General features: G+C 38.5%; 1 protein-coding gene across 1 annotated transcript in view; it reads left to right on the forward strand.

The window, feature by feature from the left end:
* THSD7B (thrombospondin type 1 domain containing 7B) overlaps positions 1-18,108 on the forward strand; it is a 1,177,597-nt gene that overhangs the window by 316,931 nt on the left and 842,558 nt on the right. The window contains 1 exon segment of the mRNA XM_053712541.1: positions 15,010-15,210. Coding sequence (XP_053568516.1) covers positions 15,010-15,210 — 201 coding nt within the window.

Raw genomic sequence — 18,108 nt, forward strand, 5'->3', positions numbered from 1 at the left:
CAAACCCCCCAAAAATAAAAAAAATCCCTACCCTATTCTAAATTAAATAAATTTCAAAGCTCTTTTACCTTACCAGCCCTTAAAAGGGCCATTTGTGGGGGCATGCCCCAAAAAGTTCAGCTCTTTTGCCTGTAAAAGAAAAATACAACCCCCCCCAACATTAAAACCCACCACCCACATACCCCTAATCTAACCCAAACCCCCCTTAAAAAAACCTAACACTAATCCCCTGAAGATCATCCTACCTTGAGTCGTCTTCACTCAGCCGAGCCACCGATGGAACTGAAGAGGACATCCGGAGCGGAAGAAGTTAATCCTCCAAGCGGCGCTGAAGAAATCTTCCATCCGATGAAGTCATCATCCAGGCGGCGCTGAAGAGGTCTTCTATCCGGGCGAAGTCATCTTCCAAGCCGGGTCTTGAATCTTCCTTCCGCCGACGCGGAACCACCTTCTTCACCGACGGACTACGACGAATGACGGCTCCTTTAAGGGACGTCATCCAAGATGGCGTCCCCTCAATTCCGATTGGCTGATAGGATTCTATCAGCCAATCGGAATTAAGGTAGGAAAAATCTGATTGGCTGATGGAATCAGCCAATCAGATTGAGCTCGCATTCTATTGGCTGTTCCGATCAGCCAATAGAATGCGAGCTCAATCTGATTGGCTGATTGGATCAGCCAATCGGATTGAACTTGAATCTGATTGGCTGATTCCATCAGCCAATCAGATTTTCCTACCTTAATTCCGATTGGCTGATAGAATCCTATCAGCCAATCGGAATTGAGGGGATGCCATCTTGGATGACGTCCCTTAAAGGAGCCGTCATTCGTCGTAGTCCGTCGGTGAAGAAGGTGGTTCCGCGTCGGCGGAAGGAAGATTCAAGACCCGGCTTGGAAGATGACTTCGCCCGGATAGAAGACCTCTTCAGCGCCGCCTGGATGATGACTTCATCGGATGGAAGATTTCTTCAGCGCCGCTTGGAGGATTAACTTCTTCCGCTCCGGATGTCCTCTTCAGTTCCATCGGTGGCTCGGCTGAGTGAAGACGACTCAAGGTAGGATGATCTTCAGGGGATTAGTGTTAGGTTTTTGTAAGGGGGGTTTAGATTAGGGGTATGTGGGTGGTGGGTTTTAATGTTGGGGGGGGTTGTATTTTTCTTTTACAGGCAAAAGAGCTGAACTTTTTGGGGCATGCCCCCACAAATGGCCCTTTTAAGGGCTGGTAAGGTAAAAGAGCTTTGAAATTTATTTAATTTAGAATAGGGTAGGGATTTTTTTTTATTTTGGGGGGGGTTTGTTATTTTATTAGGGGGCTTAGATTAGGTGTAAGTAGCTTAAAATTGTTGTAATATTTTTAACATGTTTGTAACTTAATTTTTTATTTTTTGTAACTTAGCTTTTTTTATTTTTTGTACTTTAGTTAGTTTATGTAATTGTATTTAATTGTAGTTATTTGTAGGTAGTTTATTTAGTTAATTTAATGATAGTGTAGTATTAGGTTTAATTGTAACTTAGGTTAGGATTTATTTTACAGGTAATTTTGTATTTCTTTTAGCTAGGTAGTTATTAAATAGTTAATAACTATTTAATAACTATTCTAACTAGCTAAAATAAATACAAAGTTACCTGTAAAATAAATATAAATCCTAAGATAGCTATAATATAATTATTAATTACATTGTAGCTATCTTAGGGTTTATTTTACAGGTAAGTATTTATTTTTAAATAGGAATAATTTATTAAAGTATAGTGTAGTGTTAGGTGTAATTGTAACTTAGGTTAGGATTTATTTCACAGGTATATTTCTCTTTATTTTAGCTAGGTAAGCTATTAAATAGTTAATAACTATTTAATAGTTATTGTACATGGTTAAAATAAATTGAAAGTTACCTGTAAAATAAATATAAATCCTAAGATAGCTATAATATAATTATTAATTATATTGTAGCTATATTAGGGTTTATTTTAAAGGTAAGTATTTAGTTTTAAATAGGATTCATTTAGTTAATAAGAGTTAATTTATTTAGATTTATTTAATTAATATTTAAGTTAGGGGGGCGTTAGGGTTAGGGTTAGACTTAGGTTTAGGGGTTAATCATTTTATTACAGTGGCGGCGGCGTAGTGGGGGGCAGGATAGGGGTTAATAAATTTATTATAGGTGGCGACGGTGTAGGGGGGGCAGATTAGGGGTTAATAAGTTTAATATAGGAGGCGACGGTGTAGGGGGGGCAGGATAGGGGTTAATAGGTTTAATATAGGTTGCGGCGGGTTCAGGGAGCGGCGGTTTAGGGGTTAATACATTTATTATAGTTGCGGTGGGCTCCGGGAGCGGCGGTTTAGGGGTTAATATGTATAGAGTAGCTTGCGGTGGGCTCCGGGAGCGGCGGTTTAGGGGGTAATAACTTTATTTAGTTGCGGCGGTGTAGGGGGGGACAGATTAGTGGTGTTTAGACTCGGGGTACATGTTAGGGTGTTAGGTGCAGACAGCTCCCATAGAAATCAATGGGATGTCTGTCAGCAGCGAACTTGTACTTTCGCTATGGTCAGACTCCCATTGATTCCTATGGGATCCGCCGCCTCCAGGGGTGGCGGATTGAAAACCAAGTACGCTGGGCCGTAAAAGTGCCGAGCGTACCTGCTAGTTTTATGATAGCTAGCAAAAGTAGTGAGAATGTGCCGCACTTGTGTGCGGAACATCTGGAGTGACGTAAGAATCGATCTGTGTCGGACTGAGTCCGGCGGATCGATGCTTACGTCACAAAATTCTACTTTTGCCGGTCTCGAGCCTTTGATAACTAAGGCGAATCAGCCTCACCACAAATACGCTGCGGAATTCCAGCGTATTTGAGGTTGACGGCTTGATAACTACCCCCCTATTTCTGGCTGGTCCAGTCCTGTAGAAAGAAACTAGTGAGGGCATGTTTGCATCTTGCAGTGTATTACTGTAGATTCATCCCTAACTTTGCTACAATTCCTAATCCTTTAACACAACTATTCAAGTCTAAAAGTTCAGTGATGGTAAACTCAAGTGCATGGGGGTGAAGAACATCCCATGGTGTACTTAAGTAGGAAATTGAATTTGCATGAACAGAAGTACTCTATAGTTGAGTGTCTAGCAAGCAAATTGTCACAGGAAAAGAAAAATATTATTTGCTAGGAAGAAAATTTAAATTGGTCACTGATCATGCACCTATGACTTGGATGAGGAAAAATAAGGAGAAAAAAGTCTTTAGTGATCATAGCAGTGATGGGATTCAGTTGGTTCACACTGGTTCATGCGATCCAGTTCCTAAAATTTCCCAGGTTCGCACAAACTGGTAAGCAAGCCGGGTGGGTGCTGCAACTTTGGCAGCAATGATTTCATAATTAGTAGGGAGCTCAGTGAACACGAGCAGGTCCTAATGTGATCTATAGAGCAGGAGCTATGGAGGCAAGAGTTTTAGGGAGGCAGGCAGGGTGCAGAGCAGAATGTGACAAACTCAGTTAGATAGAAGACATTTGCACATTTGAATTAATACCCCCCTGCTCTGCTGACTACTTTTAGTCAGAATATACAGTGCCGCAGCTTGAGTGTCTGCCAGGCAATTGCTGAAATAAAGTGGAGTGTGGACTGTAGAGGAGCTGAAGTTGAGGTAAGTACTGAGCAGCATAAGAGCAGGCAAACCGGGCTACTGCCTTCTGCTGGCATCTAATTATTTCTGCACTGATCTCCACTCCAGAGCACAAACTTCACCGTTCCTGCTATCAGAAGGGTAAAGGTTAGCTCCTCCCTTCTACTCCCAATGCTCCTTCACACTAACAGGGCTTGAGAAGTTTGGTGATTTACAATGTATGAAAAATTGAGAGCTTAGATGGGGAGGATGTATGAGTTTAGAAAAATTGTATTGTAATTTTGGTCTTAACTGGAAATAGCTATTTAGAGCACCCAGTATATATATTAAAGGGACAGGAAATCCCAAAAATGTATTTCATGATTTGGATAGAACTTTCCAATTTACTTCCATTATGAAATGTGCTTCGTTCTCTTGTTATCCTTTGCTGAAGGAACAGCATTGCACTACTGGCAGCTAGCTGAACACATCTAGTTAGCTAATCACAAGAGACAAATGTGTGCAGGCATCAATTAGCAGCAGCTCCCACTAGAGTAGGATATGTGCGTATTGTTTTTCAACATGGGATACCAAGAGAACAAAGCATATTTGAAAATAGTGTCTTAAAATTACATGTTCTATCGGAAACATGCACGTTTAATTTTGACTTTCCTATCCTTTTAAGCTAATTACAGAAGGTTTTTACGCCCCATATAAGGAACTTTATATTTTATTGTTGTAATGCTAGTGTGCTTTTAATGTTTATAGCAAGTTTTTATTTCAATTGTTTATAAAATCTAATTATGAAGTTGAAGGGAGAGTTGGGAAGGGAACACTGGACTATTCTTTCTTTTTTTTAAAAAATAAAAAACATATCTATTGTAAACTTTTTATAATTAACACTTTCTGTTTTTACCAATCCACATGAATTCACTAGTAATAGAAAGAATAACTGGGTGGATATCTATCAAGCCGTCAATTGTGTTGCATTTGACGGCATCAATACGCTCGCCTAACATCGCAGTCGCGGACCTGAATACAATCTCCATATTGATAAAAAGCTGGCAAAAAGACGAGCACCAAGTACAGGGCGATGAGCATCGGACTGTTGTTAACTAACAGTCATTGATCTTGCGTCTATTTGGCTTTTTCCCAACTTTATTTATACCCCGTCACTAAAAGCCGCCACTATACTAAAATGTTTAACCACTATCCTGCTGCTCCCCGACACCGCCTCAACCTAAATAAAGTTATTAACCCCTATCCTGCCGCTCCCGTACCCCGCCGCCACTAAATAAAAATATTAACCCCTAAACCTCTGGCCTCCCACATCACTACCACTAACTAAACCTATTAACCCCTAAACTGCCAGCCCCCCACATCGCCATAAACTAAATTAAGCTATTAACCCCTAAACCTAAAACCCACTAACTTTAAATTAAAATTACAACATCCCTATCTTAAAATAAATTTAAACTTAACTGTAGAATTAAAATAAACTCGGCCAGATTACGAGTTTTGCGTTATAAGGGGTGAGGTACTAACTTGCACGTTATTGTCACCGCTCACTTACCTACAGCCCTGGTATTACAGGTTTTCAGAAACCCGGCGTTAAAAGGCAAGAAGTGAGCGTAGAGCAAAATTGTGCTCCATACCGCACTCCAATACCAGCGCTGCTTAAGTCAGCATGAGCTGGTTGTACGTGCTCGTGCACAATTTCCCCATAGACATCAATGGGGAGAGCCGGCTGAAAAAAAGTCTAACACCTGCCAAAAAGCAGCGTAAAGCTCCGTAACGCAGCCCCATTGATTCCTATGGGGAAACACATTTTATGTTTACACCTAACACCCTAACGTGAACCCAGAGTCTAAACACCCCTAATCTTACACTTATTAACCCCTAATCTTCTGCCCCCGACATCGCCGACACCTGCATTATACTTATTAACCCCTAATCTGCCGCTCTGGACATCGCCGCCACATACATTATACTTATAAACCCTTAATCTGCTGCCCCCAACATCGCTGACACCTACATTATATTTATTATCCCCTAATCTGCTGCCCACAACATTGCAGACACCTACATAATGTTATTAACCCGTAATCTGCCGCCCACAAACATATTAACCCCATAAACCGCCGTACTCCCGCATCGCAAACACTAGTTAAATATTATTAACCCCTAATCTGTCGCCCCTAACATCGCCGCCACCTACCTACATTTATTAACCCATAATCTGCTGCCCCAACATTGCCGCCACTATATTATATTTATTAACCCCTAAACCTAACCCTAACACCCCCTAACTTAAATATAATTTAAATAAATCTAAATACAAATTACTATTATTACCTAAATAATTCCTAATTTAAACTAAATACTTACCTGTAAAATAAACCCTTAGCTAGCTACAATATAACTAATAGTTACATTGTATCTAGCTTAGGCTTTATTTTTATTTTACAGGCACGTTTGTATTTATTTTAACTAGGTAGAATAGTTACTAAATATTTATTAACTATTTAATAACTACCTAGCTAAAATAAATACAAATTGGCCTGTAAAATAAAACCTAACATAAGTTACACTAACACCTAACACTACACTACAATTAAATAAATTACCTAAATTAAATACAATTAACTAAATTAAATTAGCTAAATTACAACAAAAAAAAACACTTTTTACAGAAAATAAAAAAACAAATTACAAGATCTTTAAACTAATTACACCTAATCTAATAGCCCTATCAAAATAAAAAAAGCCCACCCAAAATAAAAAAAAAACCTAGCCTAAACTAAACTACCAAGAGCCCTTAAAAGGGACTTTTGCGGGGCATTGTCCCAAAGAAATCAGCTCTTTTACCTGTAAAAAAAAATACAAACAACCCCCCCAACAGTAAAACCCACCACCCACACAACCAACCCCCCAAAGATTCACTTACCGGGAGAAGTCTTCATCCAAGCGGCAATATGTCCTCAACAAAGCCGGCAGAAGTGGTCCTCCAGACAGGCAGAAGTGGTCCTCCAGACAGGCAGAAGTCTTCATCCAGACGGCATCTTCTATCTTCATCCTTCCGATGCGGAGCGGCTCCATCTTCAAGACATCCGGCACAGAGCATCCTCTTCAACCGACGTCTTCTTTTGGAATGAAGGTACCTTTAAGTGACATCATCCAAGATGGCGTCCTTTAGATTCTGATTGGCTGATAGAATTCTATCAGCCAATCGGAATTAAGGTTGAATCAGCCAACAGAATGCAAGCTCAATCCTATTGGCTGATTGGATCAGCCAATAGGATTAAAGTTCAATCCTATTGGCTGATTGCATCAACCAATAGGATTTTTTCAACCTTAATTCAGATTGGCTGATAGAATTCTATCAGCCAATCGGAATCTAAGGTACGCCATCTTGGATGACCTCACTTAAAGGTACCTTCATTCCAGAAGAAGACGTTGATTGAAGAGGATGCTCTGTGCCGGATGTCTTGAAGATGGAGCCGCTCCGCGTCGGAAGGATGAAGATAGAAGATGCCGTCTGGATGAAGACTTCTGCCCGTCTGGAGGACCACTTCTGCCGGCTTTGTTGAGGACATCTTGTCGCTTGGATGAAGACTTCTCCCGGTAAGTGAATCTTCGGGGGTTAGTGTTAGGATTTTTTAAGGGTGTATTGGGTGGGTTTTATTTTTAGGTTAGGGCTTTGGGCCGCAATAGAGCTAAATGCCATTTTCAGGGCAATAGGGAGCTTTGTTTTTTTTTAGTTAAGGTTTTATTTGGGGGGGTTTGGTTGTGTGGGTGGTGAGTTTTTCTGTTGGGGGGTTGTTTGTATTTTTTTTTACAGGTAAAAGAGCTGATTTCTTTGGGGCAATGCCCCGCAAAAGGCCCTTTTAAGGGCTATTGGTAGTTTAGTTTAGGCTAGGGTTTTTTTTTTATTTTGGGTGGGCTTTTTTTATTTTGATAGGGCTATTAGATTAGGTGTAATTAGTTTAAAGATCTTATAATTTGTTTTTTATTTTCTGTAATTTAGTGGGGGTTTTTTTGTAATTTAGCTAATTTAATTAAATTTAGTGTGTTGTATTTAATTTAGGTAATTTATTTAATTGTAGTGTAGTGTTAGGTGTTAGTGTAACTTAGGTTAGGTTTTATTTTACAGGTCAATTTGTATTTATTTTAGCTAGGTAGTTTTTAAATACAGGTGACCCTCGGTTTACAACGGTTCAATTTGTACCGTTTCAGAATAACAACCTTTTTTTCAGTCATGTGACTGCTATTGAAAAGCATTGAGAAGCAGTGCATTGATTAAAATAGCCAGTAGGTGGAGCTGTCCGCTTGTGTTGCAGCAAAGATATGTAAGCCAAGCAAGCTGAAATTAATCAGTTTAACCAGACCTGAGCTATCGAGCAGCTTGCAAAGGAACAAGATCTTCCTCTCTATAAATCAGTCCAGATTGGAATGCATATAAAGAACTGTTTGCAGAAAAATGCAAGTAAAGTCTGTGTTATGTGATTATTTTATTAGGTTTATAATGCTGTTTAGCAAATGTTTTTGTAAATTTAACTTAGTTTAATTATATATTCTGTGTTGTGTGATTATTTTATTAGGTCTATAATACTCTTTAGCACTTAAAGTCTTAATTTCAAAGCTTTAAAAATAATGTATTAGGTGTTACTTATGCCAATTTTGAGAGGGGCCTGGAACCTAACTCCCTCACTTCTCATTGACTTACATTATAAACTGGGTTTCAATTTACAACAGTTTTGATTTACAACCATTCCTTCTGGAACCTAACCCTGGCGTAAACTGAGTGCTACCTGTATTTAATAACTATTTAGTAACTATTCTACCTAGTTAAAATAAATACAAACTTGCCTGTAAAATAAAAATAAACCCTAAGCTAGCTACAATGTAACTATTAATTATATTGTAGCTAGCTTAGGGTTTATTTTATAGGTAAGTATTTAGTTTTAAATCGGAATTATTTAGGTAATGATAGTAATTTGTATTTAGATTTATTTAAATTATATTTAAGTTAGGGGGTGTTAGGGTTAGACTTAGATTTAGGGGTTAATAAATTTAATATAGTGGCAGCGACGTTAGGGGCGGCAGATTAGGGGTTAATAAATGTAGGTAGGTGGCGGCGATGTTAGGGACAGCACATTAGGGGTTAATAATATTTAACTAATGTTTGCGAGGCAGGAGTGCGGCGGTTTAGGGGTTAATATGTTTTATAGTGGCGGCGAAGTCCGGAGCGGCAGATTAGGGGTTAATAATTTAATTTTAGTGTTTGCGATGCGGGAGGGCCTCGGTTTAGTGGTTAATAGGTAGTTTATGGGTGTTAGTGTACTTTTTTTAATTAACCTACCTTAACTATTATACTACAATTAAATTAAACTACCAATTAAATTAACTAAATTACATATTAAAAAACCCTAACCCTACTCAAATTATTTAAATATACTATTTAACCTTATTAAAAATGACTAAATTACAAAAAAAAAAAAATAAGCGCTAAGTTACAAAAAATAAAAAAAATTAAATTACGAAAACAAACAATAATTGGTAGTTTGTTTTAATTGTAGTATACTAGTTAGGGTAGGTTAATAATAGTTTAATACACTTTATTTTAATTCTACAGGTAAGTTTAAATTTATTTTAAGATAGGGATGTTGTCATTTTAATTTAAAGTTAGCGGGTTGTTTATGGCGATGTGGGGGGCTGGTGGTTTAGGGGTTAATAGGTTTAGTTAGTGGTAGTGATGTGGGAGGCCAGAGGTTTAGGTGTTAATATGTTTATTTAGTGGTGGCGATGTCGGGGTGTTTAGACTCGGGGCTTATGTTAAGGTGTTAGGTGTAAACGTTACTTGTTTTCAACCATATAAATCAATGGCATATCTGGCAGCATTGTACATAAGCTTTTGCTGCTTTCAGACTCCCATTGATTTCTATGGCATCCGCGACCTCCAGGGTGGCGGATTGAAAACCAGGTATGCTGGGCCGGAATAGCTGCGATTGTACCTGTTTGATACTTTTTGCCAGTTATCAAATTTCTGATAGAGCCAAATGTGTATTCGGAACATCTGTAATGACGTAAGCATCGATCTGTGTCGGATTGAGACCGGCAGATCGTATGTTAAGTCACAAATTTCAACTTTTGCCGGTCTGTAGGCTTTGATAACTAGGTCGGATCAATCTTGCAACAATTACACTGCGGAATTCCGACGTTTTTGCGGTTGACGGCTTGATACATATCCCCCCTAGTGTGTATTTTGGATATGAAATTAGACCCTTTTTTACACTAATTGATCATTTGTCCTGCCTTTCTTTTTTTGAACAATAGATAATATATTTGTTGTTTAATCACTATCGCCTAGATTTAGAGTTTTGCGGCCAAAGGGGTGCGTTAGCTACGCATGCTTTTTTCTGGCCGCACCTTTTAAATACCGCTGGTATTTAGAGTTCACAGAAGGGCTGAGTTAGATATTTACTGCAAATGCAACTCTCGATACCAGCGGTGCTTACGGACGCGGCCAGGTTCAAAAACGTGCTCGTGCACGATTCCCCCATAGGAAACAATGGGGCTGTTTGAGCTGAAAAAAAACCTAACACCTGCAAAAAAGCAGCGTTCAGCTCCTAACGCAGCCCCATTGTTTCCTATGGGGAAACACTTCCTAAGTCTGCACCTAACACCCTAACATGTACCCCGAGTCTAAACACCCCTAACCTTACACTTATTAACCCCTAATCTGCCGCCCCCGCTATCGCTGACCCCTGCATTTTATTATTAACCCCTAATCTGCCGCTCCGTACATCGCCGCAACCTACGTTATCCCTATGTACCCCTAATCTGCTGCCCCTAACACCGCCGACCCCTATATTATATTTATTAACCCCTAATCTGCCGACCGCACCTCACCGCTACTATAATAAATTTATTAACCCCTAATCCGCCTCACTCCCGCCTCAATAACCCTATAATAAATAGTATTAACCCCTAATCTGCCCTCCCTAACATCACCGACACCTAACTTCAATTATTAACCCCTAATCTGCTGACCGGATCTCGCCGCTACTCTAATAAATGGATTAACCCCTAAAGCTAAGTCTAACCATAACACTAACACCCCCCTAAGTTAAATATAATTTAAATCTAACGAAATAAATTAACTCTTATTAAATAAATTATTCCTATTTAAAGCTAAATACTTACCTGTAAAATAAACCCTAATATAGCTACAATATAACGAATAATTATATTGTAGCTATTTTAGGATTAATATTTATTTTACAGGCAACTTTGTATTTATTTTAACCAGGTACAATAGCTATTAAATAGTTAAAAACTATTTAATAGCTAAAATAGTTAAAATAATTACAAAATTACCTGTAAAATAAATCCTAACCTAAGTTACAATTAAACCTACTACACTATCAATAAATTAATTAAATACAATACCTACAAATAACTACAATTAAATAAACTAACTAAAGTACAAAAAATAAAAAAGAACTAAGTTACAAAAATAAAAAAATATTTACAAACATTAGAAAAATATTACAACAATTTTAAACTAATTACACCTACTCTAAGCCCCCTAATAAAATAACAAAGACCCCCAAAATAAAAAAATGCCCTACCCTATTCTAAATTAAAAAAGTTCAAAGCTCTTTTACCTTACCAGCCCTGAAAAGGGCCATTTGCGGGGCATGCCCCAAATAATTCAGCTCTTTTGCCTGTAAAAAAAAACATACAATACCCCCCCAACATTACAACCCACCACCCACATACCCCTAATCTAACCCAAACCCCCCTTAAATAAACCTAACACTAGGCCCCTGAAGATCTTCCTACCTTATCTTCACCATGCCAGGTTCACCGATCCGTCCTCCGAAGTCTTCATCCAAGCCTCCGAAGTCTTCATCCAAGCCCATGCAGGGGCTGGCGATCCATAATCCGGCTGGAGTCTTCTATCAAGCGGCGGCTGAAGAGGTCCAGAAGAGGCTCCAAAGTCTTCCTCCTATCCGGGCAGAAGAGTAGATCCGGACCGGCAACCATCTTCTTCAAAGCGGTGACAAGCGGCTCCATGTTGAAGACCTCCGGCGCGGATCCATCCTCTTCTTGCGACGTCCTAAATCCGAATGAAGGTTCCTTTAAGGGACGTCATCCAAGATGGCGTCCCTCGAATTCCGATTGGAAGGTTCCTTTAAGGGACGTCATCCAAGATGGCGTCCCTCGAATTCCGATTGGCTGATAGAATCCTATCAGCCAATCGGAATTAAGGTAGGAAAATTCTGATTGGCTGATGGAATCAGCCAATCAGATTCAAGTTCAATCCGATTGGCTGATTGGATCAGCCAATCAGATTGAGCTCGCATTCTATTGGCTGTTCCGATCAGCCAATAGAATGCAAGCTCAATCTGATTGGCTGATCCAATCAGCCAATCGGATTGAACTTGAATCTGATTGACTGATTCCATCAGCTAATCAGAATTTTCCTACCTTAATTCCGATTGGCTGATAGAATCCTATCAGCCAATCGGAATTTGAGGGATGCCATCTTGGACTTCGGAGGCTTGGATGAAGACTTCGGAGGACGGATCGATGAACCTGGCATGGTGAAGATAAGGTAGGAAGATCTTCAGGGGCTTAGTGTTAGGTTTATTTAAGGGGGGTTTGGGTTAGATTAGGGGTATGTGGGTGGTGGGTTGTAATGTTGGGGGGGGGGGGTATTGTATGTTTTTTTTTACAGGCAAAAGAGCTGAATTATTTGGGGCATGCCCCGCAAATGGCCCTTTTCAGGGCTGGTAAGGTAAAAGAGCTTTGAACTTTTTTAATTTAGAATAGGGTAGGGCATTTTTTTATTTTGGGGGTCTTTGTTATTTTATTAGGGGGCTTAGAGTAGGTGTAATTAGTTTAAAATTGTTGTAATATTTTTCTAATGTTTGTAAATATTTTTTTATTTTTTGTAACTTAGTTCTTTTTTATTTTTTGTACTTTAGTTAGTTTATTTAATTGTAGTTATTTGTAGGTATTGTATTTAATTAATTTATTGATAGTATAGTAGGTTTAATTGTAACTTAGGTTAGGATTTATTTTACAGGTAATTTTAGGTATTTTATTTAATTAATTTATTGATAGTGTAGTGTTAGGTTTAATTGTAACTTAGGTTAGGATTTATTTTACAGGTAAATTTGTAATTATTTTAACTCTTTTAGCTATTAAATAGTTCTTAACTATTTAATAGCTATTGTACCTGGTTAAAATAAATACAAAGTTACCTGTAAAATAAATATTAATCCTAAAATAGCTATAATATAATTATAATTTATATTGTAGCTATATTAGGATTTATTTTACAGGTAAGTATTTAGCTTTAAATAGGAATAATTTATTTAATAAGAGTTAATTAATTTCGTTAGATTAAAATTATATTTAACTTAGGGGGGTGTTAGGGTTAGGGTTAGACTTAGCTTTAGGGGTTAATACATTTATTAGAATAGCGGTGAGCTCCAGTCGGCAGATTAGGGGTTAATAATTGAAGTTAGGTGTCGGCGATGTTAGGGAGGGCAGATTAGGGGTTAATACTATTTATTATAGGGTTAGTGAGGCGGATTAGGGGTTAATAACTTTATAATAATAGCGGTGCGGTCCGCTCGGCAGATTAGGGGTTAATAAGTGTAGGCAGGTGGAGGCGACGTTGTGGGGGGCAGATTAGGGGTTAATAAATATAATATAGGGGTCGGCGGTGTTAGGGGCAGCAGATTAGGGGTACATAGGGATAATGTAAGTAGAGGCGGTTTACGGAGCGGCAGATTAGGGGTTAAAAATAATATACAGTGGTCAGCGATAGCGGGGGCGGCAGAATAGGGGTTAATAAGTGTAAGGTTAGGGGTGTTTAGACTCGGGGTACATGTTAGGGTGTTAGGTGCAGACGTAGGAAGTGTTTCCCCATAGCAAACAATGGGGCTGCGTTAGGAGCTGAACGCGGCTTTTTTGCAGGTGTTAGGTTTTTTTTCAGCTCAAACAGCCCCATTGTTTCCTATGGGGGAATCGTGCACGAGCACGTTTTTGAGGCTGGCCGCGTCCGTAAGCAACTCTGGTATCGAGAGTTGAAGTTGCGTTAAATATGCTCTACGCTCCTTTTTTGGAGCCTAACGCAGCCATTCTGTGGACTCTCAATACCAGAATTATTTTAAAGGTGCGGCCAGAAAAAAGCCAGCGTTAGATACGCGGGTCCTTACCGACAAAACTCTAAATCTAGCCGTTTGAGATGGTAAAATAAATTGATAAATTGTATATATTAAAAAACTCTGCAGTATACTTTAATTATATATTTTGCCCCATTTTCCTGTAAATCTATTCTGAAATTATGAGCTTTTTAGTTCCTGTTAGAAGTGGAAGGGCAGAACACTGTTATATTCAACACAGCCATTTGCTGCACACTCTAGTGACCTATTTATAACTTTCCCTGATTGGCCACAACAGAGAAGGTAACCTAAGTTACAATATGGCATCTCCCATTGTTTTATAGACACTAAAACTTTACACTTATTTTGACAATATTTAAACACATAATGAAACTTTAAAAACTACATCTACATGTTATTCTCAGACTAATATTTTCTTTGAATGCATAATTCTATCTAGCATTTATTTAGTATTTAATGTCCCTTTAAAGGAGCTTAAAAGTTTTCTCCTCTTCAATATTTCCACATGGTAGTGTAAGTGATTGGCAGCACACTGCCTGCAGGTTTAAACAGTTGGTAGTCTGTACATCACATACAATTAGTGTTAAGAGGACTGTTAATGTATAAAGAAAAAAATAGGCTACTGAGGTCATTAAATTGAATTAGACTGTGAGGTGAGACGGAAGTTACAGAACCTGTTGCTAATATTTTGGAATCCCACCACTGAATAATAGGGCTGATAAGGCTCAGGATAATGCAGATGGTATTTCCTGTGGGCATTGCATATTGATGGTGGGGGAGGATATGATACAGAGGGTAGTAGAGAGAAGTAATTTAGACCCAAAATCCTTTATAGTCACTATCCACTCACCTCTACCTAATTAATGAATTAATTGGCAACAGCTCAAATTTCAAGTTGCTGATACCTAGGCAAATATTTTTTTTTTTACCTGCTGAGGGCAGGACAGTAGATAGCAGTGAAATCTTACCTTACAAAGCAGTTAAACATAAAAGTTGGTAATAAGACTGTTATTTTTTAATAGGTTACTCTAATTGTGATAGGATTGGCGATATAATTGTTTAGTGCGCTAAAAGAGCTGGGCTTTTGTTTTGTAGTAAAGTTTGTTTTTAAATCACCTGTGAATAGGATTTAATGCCAAGTGGAAACAGGCATCACATGTGGTTGCTGTATCACAATATATACAATAAATATACTTTTTGTCTTTCATTTCAGGGTTCAGATTAAGAAGAAGGAATATAATAGTAGAGCCAACTGGCACTGATGGAAATTGCCCTCATTTAGAGGAAACCATTCCCTGTGATGACCCTGTGTGTTATAGTTGGGTGGTTTCTGGAGAATTACATTGTGTTCCAGAAAATGGAGAATGTGGACATGGAAAATACCAGCTGAATACCACATGTAAGGATGTGAATGGTAAGCACATGGTATATTATATATTAAATGAACATTCTTATTAATATGTGTAACATGGAAACCCTCCCAAACAACACATATTAGAGTCTGGTTCTGTAAGCTTTCATCTGTTTGAATTTTCAGTTAAATAACAAAAGGAAATTATGTACTTAAAGGAGGGGTTGGACATGCTTGGGTACAATTAGCAAATATTGCTATTAAAACAAATAAAATATACCTAATGGAGTTTGTGCTAGGGAGTACTAAAGTAAAGCAATACCCAATGGCAATATAACTATTAAACCGACATCCAACTTGTGTGTTATTGTTTTGACTCTACACAGTAAGATCTCTATGTAGCCAAAAACATGGAAATATTTCTCTCACTATGAAGATCTCATATTCAATAATACACACATAGGGCTACATTGAACAAACTGCAAATGGACACGTTCTCTCCTGCAAAACTGTCCGCCCGGCATCACAGCCAGGGGGCAGCAATACACTGCCCGCATTTAACATTCCTTAAGCAGCTGCTCATACAATGCCACCCCAGGCCACCCCCTGTTTGAACATCAGGCGAGAGGGGACTATTAATCCCCCCAGTGATTGCTGGCGTATTGGTTAGAAAATAGTGGTTTAATAGTGGTTGCTTCTTAATTATCCGCACCAAAGGCACACCAAAGCTGCATCCGCAGCTTCATAAATGGAGTCTGTATGTTTCCTTGTGACATATTATGCAAGCACAATAACATATATTTAACACCTTTAAGAACATATGTCTAAAATGTTGCTATAAACCAGTGCTTCCCAAAGTGGGCATTACAACCCTCTAGGGTACAGTGGGATTATCAAGGAGAGCCCCTTTGTGATCCACATACCCACATCAGATCAGGCCGTGTTCATGCAGCCTCTCAGTGAACCCCTTACCCTCATCACTATAGGTCAATTTAGTGGTTCAGACTATGAACTCTGCACAGTGTTTTGATTCTCTGCAGCACTGAAACTGAAATGAAAAAATGCTGGCAAAAAATGCAATATAAAAATAGTTGAGTATATTAATAAATCACCCTGGACTGAACAGAATGAGAAACCCTGCTCTCCCACAGTTAGTTGCGCATGAGTTCGGGAGTTGTATTTCATGTGTGTCCAACAGTGCAATGATAAATATGGGAAAGGAATGTGGGTTCAATACCTGTGAATGTTGTCTTTCTGGTCAATGATAAATCTTAATGAATATCTTTAAACAAAAGTAAAGCTCAACCTGTTTTGCCATATGACAGTCTGCTAGATAACAATACAGTGCACCAAGAACACATAAACATTTATATGAACATTGAGACAAGGGCAGTAGGAATTATGTGACACTTGCCTGATCCAGAGCTGACTGTAGTATCTATTCCCACCACCTCACTGATCAGATCTAGCCAGATCAAACAAGAATAGCAGCTTTGACTGTGAGTTGAACACCCCACAATGCATTGTTCTTCCTACTCAGTCCAATCTTGTGATAAGGGCTGTACGTAAAGAAGTATACACCATCACTTATATATATATAAAGAGGCTCAACCCCCCAAGTAACAACTATGGGCTATAAAAGTGGGCGTATTAGTGCTGCAAACCACAAATCTAAAAACGATTGTTTATGTATTTTGTGGGTTTTTTCTGCCATATATTTTCCCATATAACCTGTTGAAACACCCGACTTTCAGGTTTAAAATCAGACACATCTGCTAATCTTAAATGCTGCAGTGGAGCCAAATGGAAGTAATATTTTTTGTGATGTTGTTGTTTAACCCATTATCATTAATCTTGGTTGGCTTCAAAGTGATATTGGCTGGTGAATTAACATATTAATATATAAAAGGTCAACAGCCAATACAAAAGGTGAGAGCTTAGGCAACAACATCAGATCATTTCAGCACTTGAGTAGCAGTGTCTTACAAAGCTAGTTCATATAGTTGTTTTATTAGCATAATGAGTGGAATACTCTTATAAGGGTATGGTTGATATAAATTGCATATCTTGCTGGTGATATGTGTTAGTTTTGTAGAATTTTTTTTGAGGAATTTTTTGAATCTGTATTTTTACTAATATCAAGAATAATGTTGCAATACACAATAGCTCTGGTCCACAATAGCTCTGGTCCTTGTCTGCCTAAGGGCCTTTAGGATCAAAAGGTATAAAAGATAGTAAGGGAAGATCTTTAAGAAACCAGCCAGACATGGATACTTTTCAGAACATTCACATTTCATCTCAATCTTCTAGGATTTCTACAAAGGCCTCTAGTCCTATCCCATTCCCCTCCTTAGTTTATATAAGTAAAGTTGCTTTGAAAGTCTCAGACTAATTATTATTATCAGTTTTTTTGTAGAGTGCCAACAGATTCCACAGTGCTAATGAACAAAAGGGACAAGAAACACCTTGTAATTATATTATTTTTTTCTTAAGTCTTCCACCAGAGTAACATGTCAGCAGAACCTGAACAATGTTAAAACATATAAAGGGGTCTATTTATAAAACCCCGGACGAACATGCAAACCATGTCCGTCCTGCATTGTTAAATGCTAAATGCTGACAGCATATGCTGTCGGCATTTAACATTGCACAAGCATTTGACAAGATGCACAAGCATTTCACATGCCGCCCCCTGCACATTTGCGGCCTATCGGCTGCTAGCATGGAGTGTCAATCATCCCGATCGTATCTGATTGGGATGATTGCAGTTTGCCATCTAAAAGGTGGCAGACGAGTTAAGGAGTAGTGGTCTTACGACTGCTGCTTCTTGACTACAGTTTCCGGCAAGTAGGAAACTATGCGGGCAGATAGCAACATCCGCTGCTTGGTAAATCTTCCCCTAACACTTTGTTATTCTGCAATTAATTTTAATTTGTCAAACTCCTCCCACCATTTTCTTTA

Source organism: Bombina bombina, chromosome 1 (assembly GCF_027579735.1).
Source record: "Bombina bombina isolate aBomBom1 chromosome 1, aBomBom1.pri, whole genome shotgun sequence".
In the NCBI taxonomy this organism is placed as follows: Eukaryota; Metazoa; Chordata; class Amphibia; order Anura; family Bombinatoridae; genus Bombina; species Bombina bombina.